General features: G+C 35.9%; 1 protein-coding gene across 3 annotated transcripts in view; it reads right to left on the bottom strand.

The window, feature by feature from the left end:
* PIK3C2A (phosphatidylinositol-4-phosphate 3-kinase catalytic subunit type 2 alpha) overlaps positions 1 to 20,755 on the bottom strand; it is a 148,805-nt gene that overhangs the window by 17,239 nt on the left and 110,811 nt on the right. For all 3 annotated transcript variants that reach the window (XM_021005325.2, XM_021005324.2, XM_021005327.2), the window contains 8 exons: positions 18,970 to 19,062; positions 12,730 to 12,859; positions 7,387 to 7,523; positions 5,672 to 5,841; positions 4,846 to 5,002; positions 4,141 to 4,250; positions 1,597 to 1,804; positions 791 to 915 (listed from right to left, as the gene is read on the bottom strand). In XM_021005325.2, the coding sequence (XP_020860984.1) occupies positions 791 to 915; positions 1,597 to 1,804; positions 4,141 to 4,250; positions 4,846 to 5,002; positions 5,672 to 5,841; positions 7,387 to 7,523; positions 12,730 to 12,859; positions 18,970 to 19,062 (1,130 nt within the window). The remainder of the gene's footprint in view (positions 1 to 790; positions 916 to 1,596; positions 1,805 to 4,140; positions 4,251 to 4,845; positions 5,003 to 5,671; positions 5,842 to 7,386; positions 7,524 to 12,729; positions 12,860 to 18,969; positions 19,063 to 20,755) is intronic.

Below are 20,755 nucleotides of genomic sequence, written 5' to 3'. Positions count from 1 at the left end.
TGTGTACACAGTACACTGTGGATGTATTTTATACCTTTTCGTGTAGTCATGACAAAATGGGATTAAGAAATAGTCATGCTAATGTGAAAATAAGTTTAATATGAATGTATACATTGAGCCTATATCAAATTTACACACTGTCCTGGGTTGGGGTTAGGCGAGAGATGGGAAGAAGAAAATTTGGAACTCAAAATCTTATGGAAGTGAAAACTATTTTAGTTCAAAACTAAAAACAAGTAAATAAAATTTAAAAATATGTAGTCATTGTTAGCACATAGGAAAAGAACTGATATCTTGCTTAAATACTCTGGATCTGCACATTACTGATTTTTAGTACTTAATGAAGACGGTAGGTAGGTTCCTCTTACCGGCCAATGTGATCACAGTATTTACTAAACAAGCATTTATCAAATGCTGAAAGGGGGCGTCTGGAACTGAAACAGGCAGCAGGGGGAGTATAATATCATTTCACCTGATATTTACTTGGCTGTGACTTTTCAAAATAATTCAGTTTGTCGATAGAGATATTAACTATCTCCTTACGCAATGATTAAGGACAATGAGTCCTATCTAGAATCAAAGTGTTAAAATAACTGCTTTCTGTTGATTATAGTAATAAATAACAAAAACTTATAAATAAAATAGATTTTTAAAGAAATTCATGTTTTCCATGCTTTAGATGTTTGTCACAAATTTTGCCAACATAAAAAAACCTTTTCAATTTCATTTGATAATATTAAAAAAAATTTTTTTTAATTTAAATAAAGAAAGTAAATGGTTGAGTACATACCCTGGTAACTTCCAAAGTGGAAAAAGAATACTAAGCTTGTTGTGAAGTTCCTGAAATTCATCAAATGTCCGAAAGACGAATGAAGGTTCAATTTGTCCTTCTCTCAAAATTCGTACTACATAAACCTGAAAAAGACAATACCTACAACTCAACATTACTATTATAACAAAGTTTTTTTCTTTCCAAACATTAGGAAAACCTGGGGCTAGGCTACCATATATAGTATAGTCAGTTGTATGTAACCCAGAACACAAAAATTTTTACACAGATATAAACAGAAATAGATTTGAAGTTGGGTCCTTAGAAGGTATTTTGTTCAACTCCTTCATTTTTACAGATCTGCCATCTAGTAAAGTAGTGACCTATATAGTGCTTTGTACCCAAAGGCCATTGTTTTAAATTACTAAGAGTAAAAAAGCAAATTAGCCATTTATTTCTAATATTCAAGGTAAGAAATTAGGGAAACAGACATTACATAGCTAAGCTGAAATATACTATAAACCCAACACTGTAGTACCACCTTACTTTAGTGGCACCATTTTTGGTGGGCACTTAAGAGGTAGACTTTAATTTGGCACCTAGGGTTTTATGGGACCTGTAATTGTGTTTTAAGGGACAAATAGATAGTGATACTCAAGAAAACATTAAGAGTACTGAAAATACTTAGGTTCCTTGACTTTGGATTATTCATTAAGAAAATAAAGATGACTTAAAATAATTCAGAAAATATCATAAAAGAAACGAAGGGGCCAGGAAAAGAAGGTAATAAAATATATATGTAAATCTACAAAAAACTCACAACTTACATAATGTTTATCTGGGTTGTATTTCTTATGGTATGTAAAAACAGAAACTTCCTTTATTCGACCGTCTTGTTTAAAGGAATATGTTTTGGGTGAAAATGAAAGAATGGGTTCATCGTTTGAAGGAAGTCCAGAAAAACGGAGTTGAGCAAGGTTGTGAATGAAGAAGTTAAACTTCGTAGCAATGCTCCCCAAACTTGATTCAATCAACCTATAGAAATACCAAGAAATTAAAAAAACAATTAATGCTGGTACATTTAGATGCCTTTTGAAAAGAAGAAAAATAAATTAATGCATTTCAAGCAAGGTTCTAGTTTTTTACCAGATACCCTTTGTTAAACAGATCAAGGCCCATTATAACATCTCAAGAAAACAAAAAATTCAGAATAGGTGACATCTGGATCATTTCTTTTTCACCATTTTATGTAATAACTATTCATTTTACTAAGCCCTAAAGAATACAGGACATTTACAAAAGTATAAGAGGATATTAAGAAATAAACGGTGTGAAGCCACAATGTTCACCCCATATTTTTTATTCACTGGTACACTAACTAGTAAACTGAACAGGGATGAAGGCTAGTAGCTATTCCTTTATTTAAAAATATTTCCCACATTGATCACACAATTAGAAATGCAATGGGATTAATTACTCTTCCAAAATGAATACTAGAAGACAAAAACAAAAGTTTAACATGTAGCAAAATATTTATAAGAGCATTTATTCTCTGTGGTAGCAAAGATTGGAAACAAAGTAGGTAAAAAGGTTAAAAAGCTGTGATACATATGAACTGTACAATAAGAAATGAAAAATGAGGATTTCTTAAGAATATGAAAGGATCTCTAAAAGGAAGCCAAAATGTTAGTAACTGAAAAACCAATTTAAGTCCCAAGAGAACAGATCAAAAAACACACTTCTCTGTTTTGGTCAAGTTGACAAACATTTATAAAGTGCATACTACGTGCCATACACTGCACAAAAAAACCAGTCTCTGTTCTCAAGGAGCTCACAGTCTAATGAGGGAGACAACACAAAAACACTTATGTACAATAAGACTGGAAAAACTGGGGGTAATATTGGGGAGAAGATGCTACTATTAAGGAACTTTGGGTTGTTATGTATCTTTCATTCTGGAAGAGGACCATGACATTAGGGAGGTGATGCCATGATTTGCAAGGGAATTGGATTTAAGTGAGGGAGGGCTATGCCAAGTCATCAGCCTACCTTTCTCCTCCAGAGCCATCTGGGTCCAGGAGTAAGACACAGGTCAGGATGACTGGAGATGGCCCTGGATGCAGTGGGAGACCATGGCCTTTTTAAGCCAAGGTCTTCAACAGGTCTCAGTTTGATCAATGCAAAGCCCATTCAGTGATCAAGGGCAGGCTCTTTTACCATCCTAGCCACCTTCCTTTGGATACTTTCCAGTTTATCTGTGACATTGCTAAATGAACTCCCCAGAACCGATGTTTGCTACATTTGGCCAGGGCAGGGTACAGTGACTCTCCTCATTCTATTCTTGATCTTGTTTATAACAATTTGACACATTGTTTTTCAGAGACATACCTCTTCATTGCAGGCAGTACATTCTGACACACAGATTTAAAGTATCTGTAATTGCACTGGTGTTGGGTACTCCCTCCACCGATGCAGATTTCCACACTTTCGCTCTTAATGCAGCCTAAGATCACATTAGCTTTTGATGGCGTAGTTTTAGCATGGTTGACTCACACAGAGCTTACGGTGCACCAAAACCAAACGGTCTATTCCAGACAGACTGCTATCCAGCCATATCTTCCCATCTGCTACTTGTGTTTCTTTTCTTTTTAATTTTTTTTCCTGAGGCAATTGGGGTTAAGTGACTTGCCCAGGGTCACACAGCTCGTACGTGTCAAGTGTCTGGTCTCAAATGGGATTTAAACTCAGGTCTTCCTGACTTCAGGGCCAGGCCCCTATCTATTGTGCCACCTAGCCGCTCCCTTGCGTTTCTTTTCTTTTTCTACTAAAGTGGAGAAGGCGCAGAAATCTGCATCAATGCAGGGAGTACCCAACACCAATACAATTACAGATACTTTAAATCTATGTGTCAGAATGTACTGCCTGCAATGAAGAGGTATGTCTCAAAAACAATTTGTCAAATTTTTATACACAGAATCAAATTTTATTTGTCCTTTGGTTCCTGAAATTTAAAAGATAAAAGGGTTACAGGGAGTCATAGGCTCAGGACTGAAATAGACCTCAGAGATCATTTAGTATCATCCCTTAAGTTTACCTAAGAGTAAACTGAGAGTCCCAAAAGTTGAATGACTTGTTCAAAGTGAAACAGGTAGTAAGTGACAGTGCCTGGATGCTCTTTCTCTTGCAAATAAACATCTTCCAGTGTTCCTAATATCTGTAAATAAGGCTTTCATTTCATTTGGTTTGTTCAAACTGAAGTACACCAGTATTAAATCCATCAAAGTATTAGTTTTGGCTCCTTCTCTATACTTAAATATCTCATGTTTTTTTTTTAAAACCCCAAACTGTATTTTTTTAAGGTTATTTCATACCTTGTAAAGAAAATTGTAGCTTCTGCATCTGTAGTTTGGGGCTGAAGAGCATCTCTGACATATTTCAAGTCCTGAATGCTTGTAAGTTCCGGTAACCCTGAAGGAATCATCTACAGAAGAAAAATAAAGAAAATTTGAGCTAAAAGTTAATTTTAAATCAAAAATAAAAACAAAAACAAACCCAAACTGCAAGTCATTTGGAATAAACAACATATATGGCTTATAGTTTCATAAGGACTGTTTTTAGGCTTTGTTATAAAGTGAGATTTTGGATATCATTTAGTCCAACCCCATTTTACAATGAAGAAACAAAGGTCAGGAGAGATTAAGCAACTTGACAAGAAATGCACTTCTCTCTGCTCCTAATTCAGTTCTTTTTACTCAACCCACAATATTTTAGGAAATGGGCCAGCACTGGAGTCAGAAGATCTCAATTCAATTCTTGACTATGACACAGATGAGCTGTGTGACCATGGGCAAAGTCACCTAACTTTGGTGTCCCAGGCAACTCTCTAAGACTATAGACTGGCTGATTAGCATCAGTGGAGGCTGTTTCCATACTGGCAGTGCCCTATACCCATGATACCACAGGTCTAACTCCTCCCCTCCCCCCCAATCCCTGCCTTAAAGTAAGGACACATTTGTGATTTTCTCAAATTTTGTACCCAAACCACAAATCTTATATTTAAGAAGTAGAAAAGTTACCAGTGAAAGGAGGTTAAGGAAGAGGTTTGTTTGTTTTCTTATCAAGTTATACGCCTGGCAACAGAGGTCCACAAACAACTGGAAACGAATGGTAGGCTTTTCACCCCCATTAATGACGTACGCCATATCTGAAGTTAGCACAAAAGGAGCCCGATCCCTGTTTTTAAAATAGCAAAAGATGCAGAAAACATGTTTAGAAGAAAGTTCAAATCATTATTAAAATGTGATTATTTATCAAGCTGATAGTGAACCATTAACTACAAAACTAAGGTAGAGAGTTTGCTGTTAGGCTCAACATCAAGCAGTTTCAATTCTGGCTATCTAAATTAGTAATTCATACATTAAGTGCACAACTGACTGAAATAAGCTGTCATGTACTTTGACAAATCAATGATCTCATCCCACAGAGATAATCACAATTTTAGAGCCTTTTTTGAGTCTATATTATAGGTATTTATAGAGCGACAAATACAAAGATATAACCACATACATACTTGCACAATGCAAAATAGATTCTGTTTTTACAAAGTATTAAATATAGCACAGTACAATTAAAAAATAATTATCAATCAGGAAAAACAGAAAGCTTATCTATCTAGGTTTAATCAGAAATTATTAACTCAAGATCCTTTAACGCCAGTCATTTATTCTGATTTAGTAGAATCTACACATTAGAATTATCTACTCATTATAACTTACTACATTAAGTTCTTATATAACACATGACAAAAATGAACTACCATGTATCAAGAATAATAGCAAGTTTGGGTGATAATTTTTAAATAGGAACATCTGTTTCCATTCTAAAATTCTTATTTAAACAAACCTTTTAAAACTACCAAACATTTGTGCGTGGCCCAAAAACTTTCCGAAATCAATGTGAAACATATGTCCTGTACTTCGTAGCATTATATTGTCGTTGTGCCGATCACAGATACCTAACACATATGTGGCTACACAGCATCCAGCACATGAATAGATGAAATTCTCAGATGCCTGTAATAAGAAAAATTGTAGTTATTGTCAAGTAGGAAAAAAACTATATGAGTTTGTTCATGAATGATCTTTGAAAAAAAATTAAAAAAAAAAAACAAACCAAAACATGTTCCTGTGCAAGTCAAGGTTTTAATAGTACATGTAACTATTTTAAATCTACTTGTAACCGAACCCTCCTCAACCCAATTCCCTCTTACTGCTAATTAGCAAAGAGATACTCCTAGCCTCTGAAAATATCCGATCTCTGACAACAGGATGTTTTCCTATCCATTGGCAATTTCTCATGCGCCACGACAGGTTAACTCTGTTGTTCTCTGAACGCACTGTTTAAGAGCTGTGGCAATTTTCATGCCAATTTCATGGCATGAAGAAGATGAAAAGTATATTCCGTGTTTTTTGTTTTGTTTTGCTTTTGGGGAAGATCCAGTTTCCCTATCTAGCACAGGGTAGAAATTTAGTGGCCACTCACTAGTCTAATTCCTGCCTTTCTTTAGGGAGTTTGGTGGCTCTCTCCCTCCTGGGGGCTCACCATATTGGGGCTGGATGTAAGTGTGGACACATGACTGGCTTTAGGCCTACCTCAGTTGAAAATTCCCAAACTCAAGCAATCCTGAAACCTTAAACTCCCTAGCAACAAGAACTACTAAGAGGTATCATCACTTCTGGCAAAAGGCATATTCTGATTCAGAAAAATTCAGGCCAAACAACACATCAGCTTAATTTATATCCCACAATATATAACCAAGAAAGTAATGAGATCAGCATTCGTTTTTATAGTACTTACCTGACATTTGTGGTCACTGGAGTACAAGTTTCATAATATCATAAAGCCACACAAATGTCAGTACAATCTGTCCTAAGTAGTCATGTATTATTTACATTTTACAAAAACGTGAACTAGGACAGAGAAGTGTGCAATTCTTTTGATAAAGTCATTTATCTTTGTTTTTTCTCTTGCCACTGAATCTTTAATCCCCATCTAGGACTCACTAGAGGATACAAATTGACCTTACTTATATGGCACATAAAATCCTCAAGTGTACAAGAAGGTGCCTATATTAATTCTAGTTGACGGTGATGAGCAACTTCCTAACAGCCACAGAGAAATCAAAAGTAGGAAAGATAGTCTCAGCTTTCCATTACAAATGCGGAAACCACATTAGAAAGCAAAAGTATTTTTTAAAAGTCCCTTTTTTAAAAGGTTGGAAAGATCTGTAATTATCCACCAAAATCAGTAGATGGTGCTCCTGTGTTAATAAGGTAAAATGCTCACATCTTACTAGAGGTAGGGGAAGCTGTTTATTCATACCACTAAAGTTACTCTTCGTAATAAAAATCAAACGATTATAGACTTAGAGAGGGAAGGGACTTTAGGAGGGCAAATCCAACACTTTTACTGTATAATCATATATCATAAAGGATAAAAAGTAAAATGATAATATTTCCCTGATTACTATTTATTAACTTTTGGTGATTAACAATTTTAAAAATGGGTATGATTAATTTCTAGTAAAAATATTCAGAATTAAGGTAAATGTTCATTACCTTTTCATATTCTTCTTCAGAGGGATTATACTTCCTGAGCCATTCTGCAAGTGGTTTATCTTTAAAGGATCCTGTCACTCCATATTCTACTTGGATTTTCCTGAGTGTATCTGAAGCAGGTACAAGCTCCACCATACCTTTATTTAGTGACAGTAAGTTAGTAGTGCTGAAATGTCTAAACAGGTAACTTTATCCAACACACATTTACTAAGCCCTTCTTCATGCTGAACACTGCCAGGACAAAGTTTAGCTAAGATACTTCTTGATCTCATGGAGCTACGGTTTAGTACAGGGGGTGGGAAACCTTTGGCATCAAGGCCACATTCAGCCTTTTTGGTCCTCAAATGTGGCCCTTTGACTGAATTTGAGCTTCAAAGAACAAATCCCTTAATAAAAGGATTTGTTCTATAAAACTTAGACTCAGTCAAAAGGCCACACCCAAGGACCTAGAAGGCCACATGTGGACTCCAGGCTGCAGGTTCCCCACCCCTGGTTTAGTAGATGAGTACTTTCAGGAAAAGAGAAAACCAAGATATACAATATTATACAAGCACATCAGATAGTTCTATAACATAATGCTAGGAAAGGTCAAAGAAAAGGCAGTAGGGACTATGGGAACCAGGAAAGGATTCACAGCATTTGAGCTGGGTTTTAAAGGAAGGATAGGAATTCCACAAGAAAAATGGAGGAAGAGTATTCCAACAATAACGGACGCTGAGAGCAAAGGCATGGAGATAGGAGAGTATATAGTATATTTAAGTTTGGCAGAATCAGCGAATGCATGGAAAGGAATAATAAAAGATAAACCTGAAAAGGCAGAGGTACCACATGTAGAGGGCCTTGAAAGAAAAAGTTTTAACTTTACTTAGCAAGAGTTTTAATTTTACTTAGGAAGAAACAAATCTATTGAATGTTTTTATTAAGCTGTGATAAGACTAGATCTATAAATGAGAAACACTGCTGGCAGTGGCATTAAAAGGATTCACAGAGAAAGAGAACAAATGTGGGAAGACCTTGTAGGAAGATAAAACAGTAGCCCAGGCAGGTGATAATTGGTGGTAATGGGAATACATAGATTGGAATGTAGGGAAACAAGTTGTGGAGGTAAAACAGACATGCCTTGGTAACTAATGAGATATGAAATGCAGAGAGAAGGAAAAAAAAAAGATAGCTCCCAACATCACAAACTTGGGAAAGAGGATAAAAGTAGTGCCACAGATAGAAATAGATAAGTGAGAAGAAAATGGAAGAAAAGCTGATTTGGGGGGAAAGCTTGAGTTTGAGGACCTATGAGGATATCCACATAGAAATGTCCAGAAGATAACTGGAGACATGGGTCTGGAGCTCAGAAGACAGGTTATGGCTGGAGTTACAGATTTGTGAGTCATCTGGATAGAGGAAGAAATTGAAATCAAAGGACTAAGAAGAGAAAGAAAGAAGTACTAAATCCAAACATGAGAAACAAGAAGCTGGGAAAAGGATGAAGAGCCAAGAAAGACAATAGAGAAGTGGCCACTCACTAGTCTAATTACAATACATCAACCTGCATGGAAATTTTAGTCTTCTAAACCTGTGCCAGTTTTGCTGCCTTTCTTTAGGGAGTTTGGTGGCCCTCTCCTTCCTGGGGGCTCACCATATTGGGACTGGATGTAAGTGTGGACACATGACTGGCTTTAGGCCTACCTTAGCTGAAAATTCCCAAACTCAAGAAATCCAGAAGTGTTAAACTCCCCAGCAACAATGACTACAAAGAGGTGTCACCACTTCTGGCAAAAGGCATATTCTGATTCAGAAAAATTCAGGCCAAACTACACATCAGACCACCCTCTATAGTACCTTATATTTAAAGGCTTTGTATATGTGTGAATGTGTGTGTGTATTTTTTGCTTTATATTTATGATTTCTATAGTGAAGAACTGACTCTATTTGAAGGTAACCTCATTACAAGCAGAGATATGGTTTGTTTGGGGTTTTTTTTGTACTTGTATTCCTAGAGTCTAGCACAGTTCCTAAAACATAGTAGGCACTTAATGAATACTTGGTAATACCCTCTTAGAATCTCTAATTTCTTTCAAAGCCTAGCTCAAAGTAGAACCTTTTAAATGATGTCTTTCCTGATCTCTCTAGCTGCTGGTTCTTCCTTCTCAGCACTACCCTGTATTTATGTTTGGATACATTTTGTATTTACATGCATGTGTATTCAACGTCTTTCCTGATGGAATTTAATTTCTTTTAGAGTAGGGACTGTTTAAGTTTTGCCTTTTAATTCCCAGAGTCTAGAATAGTGACTAGTGAGCAGATGGCATTTAATAAATGCTTTTTGATCTACTGACTATTCCTTCTTAATGATAATCCACAGTTAACTTCAAAGACATAACACTCTTTGGATTCTCCATTTACCTGTTTATGTCTACTAAAGTAGACATAAAGTAAACTTTCTTATTTGGCTGGGTCCTCAATCTCTTTCTACCCCCAACTGTGGATGTTCCCCAGTTCAATTTTGCAAACATTTATTAAATACCTATATTAAGTATAATTATTAAGTAATATCTATCTAAAATCAAGAACAAACACCAGGGCAGCTAGGTAGCACAGTAGAGAGAGTACTGGCCCTAGAGTCAGGAGGACCTGAGTTCAAATCCAGCCCCAGACACACAACACTCACTAGCTGTGTGACTCTGGGCAAGTCACTTAACCCAAATTGCCTCACCAAAAAACAAAAACAAAACCAAGAACATCATACGCAATGGGAAAAAGTTAAAGGTATTTCCAAGAAGACCAGGGATAAAGCAACAAGTGTCCATTATTCACCCTACTATTTAACATAGTGTTAACTACAGCAATAAGACAAGAAAAAGAAATTATGGAAAGAAACACAGACACAGAGAAAATAAAACTATTGTTTTAGGCAGATGATTTGATGGTCTATTTAATGAATCCTAAAGTCAACCAAAAATTAATTAAAACAATATATAAACTCAGCAAAGTTGCATGGTATAAAATTAAGTGCCTAATATGCACAAGGACTGTGCTAGATGCTGGGAATTCAAAGACAAATATAAAAGCAATCTATGACCTCAAATTTATATTCTGTTGGGTCTTGTCCTTTACCTCTTTTCTTCCTTGACTTCACTCCTCCTCATAGCAATCTCATCGTAACTCCATAATATATACTGATACAGTTGCCTACCAAATCTGCATGTTGTATGCTGACCTCTCTTAAGCACTCTCGATGCATATCTCCAAAAGTATTTAGGGCTTCTTCAATTATTTTCCCAATGATAGCTCAAATTAAACAGGTCCCAAACTAAACTCATCTTTTTACCTAAAGTCTTACTTCTCCTCTGAATTTACTATTTCTGTCTGTGACACTACAATTCAGAGTCCCACAGTCATAATTTGGGGGTTATATTTGGACAGGAGGAAAAGAGTAAGGGAAGAGTCAATCAGTTACCATACACTTTGTTTTATTTCTGCATCATCTCTCACATGTATACCCTTCTCACTAATCCTAGTGTCACTACTCTTGTATAGATGTATATGTCTACTTTCCAGGACTTTTAAATGGCCTTCTAATAGTTCTTTCTCCTACCTCCAATCGATCCTTCATTACACTGTCAGAATAATGTTTCTTATGTATAGATCTGGTTAGAATACGCCTCCATTAAAAAAAAAAATCAATGATTCCCTATTACCTTCCAAATAATGTTCAACCTCTTTTGGTCTGGTATTTCAGGCTCTCCACAACACGACACTACCCTACTTTTCCAGCTTTATCTCACATTTCTATAGTCTATACATTCTAGACTCCAACCAAACTGGACAATTCTCTGCCCTTCCCTCCCAGATAAATATTGTACGTGGATCCCACTATGCCTTGGCAGGAAATATATTTCTTATTACCCACACTCCCTTCTCTTTTATTTTGAATTACTACCCACCTTTTAAAATGCAAATCAAATTCCAATTTTCAGTGCTTGATCTCCCTCCCCTTCCCAAGCAGACCATAATATTCCCCTTCCTCTCAAACTTTGTTTATTATAACAACCAGTGTTAGAAGCAGCTAAGTGGCTCAGTAGATAGAGAATTGGCCTGGTGTCAGGAAGACTTGAGTTCAAACACAGCCTCAGAGACTTACAAGTTGTATGACCCCGGGCAAGTCACTTAACTTCTCTTTGCCTTAATCCACTGGAGAAGGAGATGGCAAATCACTTCAGTTATCTCTGCCAAGAAAACCTCATGCCAAGTATTGGTGTGTGATGCTTCACAAGGTCACGAAAAGTCAGACAAAATGAGACAATAACAACAGTGTAATGACGTATTATAGCTACCTGTGCTTAAAATCTAAACTTGTTGAAGGAAGAAAATAAATCTCAACTAGACTATGATTTAGCTGAGCAAATGCCTAGTATATAAGCAGGTACTTCAAATGACTGTTGTATTATCCATATTTTAACCTCATCTAGCTGTTTACATACCCTGTGAGATACATGATGTATTATATCCATGTTCAAGAGAATAAGTGACTTGTCAAAGCAAAGAAGAAAGGATTTTTAACAATTTCCATATTCTGGAGGCATAAGAAAAAGACCATAGTACAAGAGAAAGAAAGAATGAACAGAAAGATAGGAGAAGTATCCAGACACTGTCAGGAAAGACAAGAATGGATAGTTTCTAGAATTGAGGGATTGTCAACAACATCTAGTGTTAACAAGAAAACTTCTTGGGCTTTAAAAAAATGTATAGAGAGGAACTGATGTTGGTAGGTACAAATAAATCAATTCAAGAAAAAAGCAATTTAGCTATAGATGGTAGCAGGATTAAGCAGCAAAACTTACAAGACCGAGGAAAGGTGCATTTTTGAGGACAGTACAGAATCAACAAAAAGGAAAAGTTGCTAGAGTAGGAGAAATATGCTTAAGGTTCCAGGATCAGATTCTCTGGGAGCTAGAGCAGAAGTATATTTTATTGAGTTAGAAAAAAAAGATTAGGTAGTAAAAATTTAGGCAGTAAAAAGAAAATGAGGTCTGCCCTTGATGTATAAAGATTGATAAAAATGAACACTGTCTTTAGTACAAATTAAATGTCAAAAATTAATTTAACTTGTAAATATAAACACAATTGAGCTAAAACTCTCATATAATATACTCACTACATTTCAGTGAGCTAAACATGTTCCTACTCAGATAGTTTTCATGAAAGAGATTATACTGTTCTATATTTCTTCAGGCAAAAGCAATCCAATATAAAGAACAGAAGACTAATAAGATAAACTAATGAAATCTTGATGTGGACACACAGAAATGGGAAAATTAGATACCAGATACAAACTAATTAGTTCACCTCTATCTTTGCCTGTTGAAAGACACTTGAAAATGACCATTCTCAGATCCAGTCCCTCCTTTAGCCAGATCTTATCCATAATCTTTATCATTTGTAAAGCCAACATATCTTGCCGTAGATCTTCACCAACCTTAAAATGAAAAGAAAGACCACTCTTTTAGAAGTCTTAATAGACTAATGTCTTTAAAAGCTGAAATTCACTTAGAAGTGGTTTTTAAAAAACAATTAAGCTTTCAGGATTTTAACAATTATTCCAAGGGCAACGAAGGGAAGAAGAAAAACAAGAGGATAGAAATTTCTTTAATTCCTCTATAGGACTCAGCATATAAGTAGCATAATCTAGACTTGACCACCCTGACAAATGATGTGGATAAATAATTCTTTACCTATTTCAATCTATAGTTTCTTATTAATACTTTTTTATATATAAAACCACCTTAAAAACTCACAAAAGCCTTCATCTTTGAAGCTACTTCTAAAGGAGAATAGAAGGAAGAAAAAAAGGCCCAGAGTAGGCAGAACTTTGAGCAAGACTGACAGGAGAGACAGAACAAAAGTGTTTTTCTTTGCTTTTTGTTGCTTATTAACATTGGGTTCTTCTGTTAAAGCTTAGAATTTGGGGGTGAGAATTTGCTCTTTGTTTTATAATTTCATTTTCATATTTGTTGATAACTTCAAAATTCATTAAAAAAATTTATGTGCTTTTTTCTTAAAGTAGAAGTCAGCAAAACCATTAGGTCTACCCATAGGATCATATAAGAATTAATCATGGATAAAAGATATGATCTCTTACTATGAATAGAATAATAAGAAAAAAGAAATTGAGTGTACAAGTGGGAGAATGGAGCTGTGGCTCAATATATGCGCGAGGTAGCAGTAAAGTGAAGGCCTATGATCAAAGTTCAAGCATTATTTTTTTAGACTCATTGAAAATGTATACCATGGGCCTTTACTAAAGGACCAAGCATCATTTCTATATAAATCTGTAAGGTACTTCCCTATCCCCAAGCACATACTATTATATAACATATAGATAACCTCCTGAGTAACTAAAGTTTTAGTTAAAGTTCTAGTTAAAATCAGTGAAATATCTAGCTTGGTATAGTGCAAAATACAGTGGATTGGAAGCCCAAAGATTTGTGCCCTTGAGAAAATTAATCACTGGGCTTCAATTTTGTCATCTTTAAATGAGAGTGTCAAACTAGATGACCTTCAAGTACTTATTTAGCTCTAAATCTATGTCAATTATGACAACAAAGGCTCCTATAAAGTACTATGGTGGATACTTAATGTGTAACAGAAAAAATATGTAATAGGAAAAAAATTTAGAAAAATAATTTAGAAATAATTTAGATAGCCTAGGTTCAGATCAGAGTTCTTCAACTTACTATGTAAACTTGTGGAAGATCTTTCTGGACCCCAAGGTCCTCACCTGAAAGGGTTTGAATGAAGGATTTGAACTTAATGACTTCTAAACCTCTTCCAGTTCTAAATCTACAATCCCCTTTTACGACTTCCAATGTTGTGCATGTGTTGTTCACACATTTCTCCAAGGAGGCTCTACTCATGCAGAAGGTCTTCCTCTTATTTTAACATCTTAAGAGCTATCCATTTATTCTCAATCTCGATACATGACTACACCCTCAAGAATTTCTCATTACTTTGTGTCCTATTGCACAGGAGACAATGGAACTTGGCTGAAGTCAGTTAATGTTTACCATCCATCTTTCTACTGCTTTGGGTTATTTGTAATTTTAGGTCTTACAAGATTATGACTTTGATGACTTGAAGTTATGTCTACCTAACCTTTTTTTTCTTTTTCCCAGAATCAAGGAATATCTATTGCATGAAATCTAAACAAAAAAAGAATTCCCTACAATGGTGAAGCTCTTCAAGTGTTCCTGTTCACAGTAAGGAATAAACATCCAAAACGTTGCAAAATGTACTTAATGAAATTGACAACTGCATAAAAAAGATCAATCTAACAATTCCCATAAGAAAAATGAAGAGGAAGACACACATCTGTTTGACTTGATGATGATGCTCAGTGAGACTGCTGAATGAAATTCTCCCTGCAGCCACAGAAATTTGATTTTTTTAAAATCACATTTTTTTAATCAGAAAAAAATCTCCCTTTTACTCTCTCCAATCGCCTATTTGCCTCCATTAAGAATAAAAGAAAAAATCCATTACAAACATGGGTAGTCAAAACAAATTTCTGCATCAGCTCTGTCCAAATCTGTGTGTATGTATGTCTCATTCTGCACTCTAAGTGCCTTTACAATACTGTTGTCACCATATAAATTGTTCCCTTGAATTTGTTCACTTCACTGTACATACACAAGTGTTTCGGGTTTCTCTGAAACCATCCTCATCCCATTTTTTATAGTGCAACAGAATTGGATGACATTCACCTTTCTTATAGTGCAACAGAATTCCATGACATTTACATACCATAATTTGTTCAGGTATTTCCCAAACTGATGGTTACTGTGAGATTCTCATTATTTGCCACCTCAAAAGGAGCTAAAAATATTTTTGTATATTTTTAGAGTTTGTATTGCTTAGGATTAATTCTTCCCTTAACCTAGCCTCCTTTTAAATACCCCTTTTCCTACCGAATGAAATGTATTTCTCTATTCAGCTGACCAGTTCAAATAACTGAGGCTCAAGAGTCAGCCACTCTCCTCCACTTATTCTGTTTGTACAAATGTATACTTATTCACTGTGATTATGAGATAATTTTGTCTCTAACCTGCCCCCCCCTCAAAAAAAGTATTTCTCTTCCCCTCTCTTTCCACTGTCCTCTTAAGATCATCAAGGCATAACAGAACCACTCCCAGGCCCTTGTCTGATTAGATTCTTTTATGACCCCCATGATGATGACAGGGTTCAAAGTAGATACACGTATCACATATTTGAATGTAAGCAGTTTACTCTTGCTTAGTACTTTATCATCATTACTGTTTACCTTTCTATGTTGCTCTTAATTCAGGTGTTTGAACTTGAAGTACTTCTGCAGCTCTGGTCTTTTCATCAGGCACAAGCACTTGCAAGTCTTCTACTTCATTAAAGGCCCATTTTTTCTCTCTACAGTATTACAATTATATTTGCTGGGTGAGTTTTTCTGGCTGCACGCCCAGATCTTGTGCTTTCTGGAATATCATATTCCAAGCTCGCCACCCCTTTTTGGGGGGGCTGCTGCTATATCACATGTGACTGTGATGGTAGATCCTTAGCACCTAAATTCTTTCTTTCTGGCTGGTTTAAGCATTTTTATCTTCAACCTGGAAGCTCTGGATTTTGCCTAAAATGTTCCTGGGAGTTTTATTCGGAGATTCTTTCACCAGGTGACTGGCAAATTTATTTTCACTTTGTCTTCTGTTTCTAAGAGAATTGTATAGTTTTCTTTTAAGACTTCTTATAATATGACAGCTGGGAGTCATTATCTTCTGGATTTGTGTCTTCAGCTTCCCTGCTTCCATACTAGCTCTTTATGGTTGTACTTTTTTTAAAAAACCCATTCTTCCAGCATACTTAACTGAATTCACACCTGACATGAGGGCTAGATTCTGTGCACTTCTGAAGGAAAGGTTTGGGCTGGTTCTATTGCTGCTTTCTTTGGGTACTAGGTTTTATGTTATTCTAGGATTTCAGACCAACTCTTCAGTGCTCATGAAGGCATCCAATGGCCTCTGTGGTCTGAATTCTACAAATTCTGGATCTGCGTTTGGATCTGAACAATAGTAAATGCCACTATATTCAGCCCCTATCAGCCAACTTCGAAATGCCACTGCTTCAAACTGACAGCACTGTAGGATTCCCTTTGGTCTCAGACTTCTGTCCTAAGTTATCCCTCTGCAGGCTTCACATGTGGCTAGATGTTAGAAATGAGTCCCTACTCTGTACCTGTGCTATACGCCACACCACTACTGAATGCTTCTATACAGCCTTCTGGATGTTTCTCAGTACATAGGCTAAAGCTTGAAATTACTTCTTACTCTGAAATGCCACTCCTGGTTGCAGGTCCCTTCCTCAGTCCTTTCTCCATCAGTGATATGGAACTGTGCAGCTGGTAACAAACCTGCCATTTTGGCACCTGTTCCCATACTCTGCCTTATTATGGATCTGAGACCCCATAATGCCTGGGCACAAAGCTTCTACCTGGATGGATATGCTGGAATGCTCCACAAAGTCCCATGCTTCTAGCCAAACTTTTTCCAGTGTCTGCAAACCTCCCTATTTCCTCATGCCATCTTGGAATGGAAAAATGAATCACTCTGACCTTTCTTTCTATTTGCTCATTAGAGGTGTCTTCGATGTATTCTCTGGACCTATGTGAAGGAGTTGCCCTGAGGGAGGGGTAACTCAGCTCTGCTTCCTGCCACTTCATGATCTTGATTCTTCTGCCCTGAACATTATGTGATTTTAATAAGAGTTATAGAAAAAAACTTTGAAGAAAGTGTTCAAAGAATAAAATATTTTGTTGGAATGTATAAATAGTGAGAATATATATTCTTTAGCTCTCACAGTCAGTAATGTGACCATAAATCAGTCTTCTACAGATTAGTCTACAAAGTCTGATGGTTTACTCTGTATGTTTCTATGTAGGATATCCTCAAGGTATGGATAGATTTTTTTAAAATAAAGATTTGAGATAAAGTAAACTGATATCTACTACTGAATTCTCAGTTGTGTTCTGTGTGGCAACCCCTTCGCCAAAAAAAAACTATTTCATAATCATTTCTACTGTTTTGGAATATTCCTGTATTTGGGCTATCTTGCCAATCAATTCTTGAGTGCCTTTAAAACGTATTACTGTTAGCACATATTTGTTCTATTGATATTTGATCAGGACTCTCTTTCTTTATACACACAAACACACACACACACAATTTTAAAAAATGATTTTGTCCAAGTGTATGTAGAGGTGGAGAGAGTTTTGATCTGTTTTCCCTCTTCAATGGATTAACATGCCTAAAAGTTTCTTAAATAGGCTAATTCATTTTACTAAGTTGTATACTTCTACAAAATTCAAGGTGGAAAATAAAGTACTCTACCTATTAAAAATTTACCAGTCGAAATCAAAAGGAAATGTGTTTGGAGAAAGCAGTTAGGAAACATATCATCTATCATTTTAAATTTTCCTTTGTTAATGTTACTACCTAAATCTCTCTTAATGAAAAATCAGATCACAGACATCATCATATGATTCATCTTACAGCTGCTTTCCTTTTCTATTACTAGCCAGAGCCTTGTCTTATCTAAAAATCACGAGGACTGAATAATGTCTTCCTTCTCTAGTTAGTTGCTATTGTTTTTACCCTCTTACATTTCTGTCTCCTTCATTAGTACTTTTACCTGGATGGGCATTATGAGTTCAATGACAATATTTGTGTATATGAGAAAGAAATGGTCTTCCTTTTCCAGACATCAAACAAGCCTATTTCTTCTATGCTTTTGTTCTTCATTAGACAACGTGTAGACTATCAGGGCTAAATCATGACTCTCTCTTAAATTTGTAAACATTCTGTAGCTTCTATAAATTCTGTAAACATCACTGTAGCTTCTACTAGCCTTTCTAAGGATGTTTCTGGTTATGTGGAGCTTTTCCTGCACTATGTACAAGAGGCCCTGGGACATGTAATTTTAAAGACAAAGTTATTTTGTACTTTCCAATATGCAGTACTTTCCAAAGTAGAGGTTCTAGATTTAGTAATTCTAAAAAATATATAATTAGTTTTAACAAAAATAATCAAATCACCATTTCGGATACTGTTGATTCTGCTACAGACTAAAACATTCCATGTAAGTAATAAGTATTTTTCCATAAATACCCTCAGCTATGGCCTATGGCTTAGTCTCCATTTTTCCATCAGTACAATAGGGCTGCAGCCTAGAGTATTCTCTTAAAGGATAGCCAGCTCTGGGGGTTTCTCTTCATTTCTTTTCCTCTTATATGACTGGGTCTACAAATGACTAGCGCAATGAAGATATGAGATATACAGACAATGAGGTAGCTTATAGAATGGATAAACCCCAAAGATACTGTTAGTACAAAGTAATTTTGCTCTCCATTATAAGCTTAAAGAATAACTAAGAAGAAAGAAAGTATAAATGAGGCTAATAAACCCATGATACACTGAAGTAAACTACATTTAAGAAGTGGTTAGAAAAACATAACCATGAAAATAAAACATTCATTTCCTCATTTTTCTCCTAGAAAGAAGAACATCTCACCTTAAACATGACATTGATTTCCTCCCCTAAAGGATCAGCATTCACCATTGTGACTTTCAGGGGAACTGCATTAGAACTGAAGAAGGAACATGTCTGCAAATATAATGTGTATTAAATATGGGAAGATTAATACAGGAATGAGTATAACATCACACTAGGCATTGTCCCTTTATTTATGTCTTTAAGTCATAGCACCAATGAGTCATAGCAGTTGTTGTTATTTCTCCTTTGTTCTGGAAGAGGACCAAGACATGAGGGAGGTGATGCCAGGAGTTGTAAATGAATTGGATTTAAGTGACAGGAGGCTGTGAAAGGTCACCAGCTACACTTTCTCCTCTGGAAACATCTGGGTCCAGTGGCAAGATACAGATTAGGATGACTAGAGATGGCCCTGGATGCAGCAGGAGACCCTGGCCTTTTTAACCTAAGGTCTTTAACAGGACTCAGTTTGACTGAGGCAGATCCCATTCAGTGATAAAGCTAAGAGATTAAGAAAAGAGGCAGGGAATGGTCTCTTTTACCTAGCCACAAAACAAAACAAAACAAAACAAAGATCAGGGAGGAGAAGACCCTCGGGGGCTTTGGACCAAAACAGAAACAATTGCTATTTACATTCACTCTGAGCCAATAAGGGCCCAAACAATGACCAAGTGGGGCTTGGCCTGGGATCTATTGTTGGCCAATCGATGAGAGCCAGAGAGATTTGGGTTTAAGGTATCATCCTTAAGATAAAAATCTAGCCCATAAACCCAGGACAGCTAGTCAGGTTTCAGCAATCAACCTTTACATTCCTCTGGGCAGAGCACCTACAGGTAAGGGTATGATGGAGAAAAAGCAGAGCTTTTCGCATGAAACCTCCCACATTAACTCAGTCACTTTACTATGTAACCAGCAGGTCTCTGACTATCTTTTTTTTTTTTTAAATCCAGGGTTATTTAAAAAATAAAAATAAATAAGCCAGCTGAAAAAAATCCAAGATAATATTGTTTATAAAACTGTTTATACAACTCAGACACTCATTATTAGATTTCAACAGTGTATAGTTATCATGTTAAATCAAAATGGTACAGGTACCATATTAAATTATGCACTTTAAAAGCAACAGAAGTTTCAAATAAGTACATTTAGGCTTGATTAAATAAAAACTAACAATTACAGTTATCTAAAAGTAGAATGAACTGCCATGAATAGTAGTGGGCTTTGTTCACTGGAGGTCCTTCTACAAAGGCTGGCAAATCAATCAACCAACCATAAACATTTATTAAGTACTTACTACGTACCAGACACTGAGCTAAGTGCTGGAGTAGTAGACTAACCTGCCACTTACTGGCTATCTGGTGGAGTCTCATTTAGCTAAGTACTGAATTAATAGACACTAAGGGCCCCCCTAACTCTCAGAGTCTAGGAATAATCTATGATTCTTAGGGTTTTCATAAATCACACTGCAGACACATAAGCTCCTAACAACATCACAATGTTCACTAAGTATGAGGAAGACACTTGCCTTCCTTGCCCTCTTGGATTTCCATGCTATACATAATATTTAACACAACAACTAGAAGCAGAGGTTCTAAGTCCTGAACTAAGAAATTAAATATTCTGACGAGTAGAAACTGATTCATTTCATACATATCTGCTCTCTTTAACAAAAGCAAAAGTTCTTAGACCCCGTAAACCTTAGAAGTACACTTTAATGGATTCATTGTTTTGTTTTTATTCTCATGGATGACTTGATATTCACATTATTCCTAGGTCTTTTAAAAATATATTAATTCTGCAGTTGGTT

Source organism: Phascolarctos cinereus, unplaced genomic scaffold, assembly GCF_003287225.1.
Source record: "Phascolarctos cinereus isolate Bilbo 61053 unplaced genomic scaffold, phaCin_HiC Scaffold_9;HRSCAF=440, whole genome shotgun sequence".
NCBI lineage: Eukaryota > Metazoa > Chordata > Mammalia > Diprotodontia > Phascolarctidae > Phascolarctos > Phascolarctos cinereus.
Note: the sequence above shows the minus strand (reverse complement) of the source record. Positions and strands in the feature narration are given on the sequence as shown.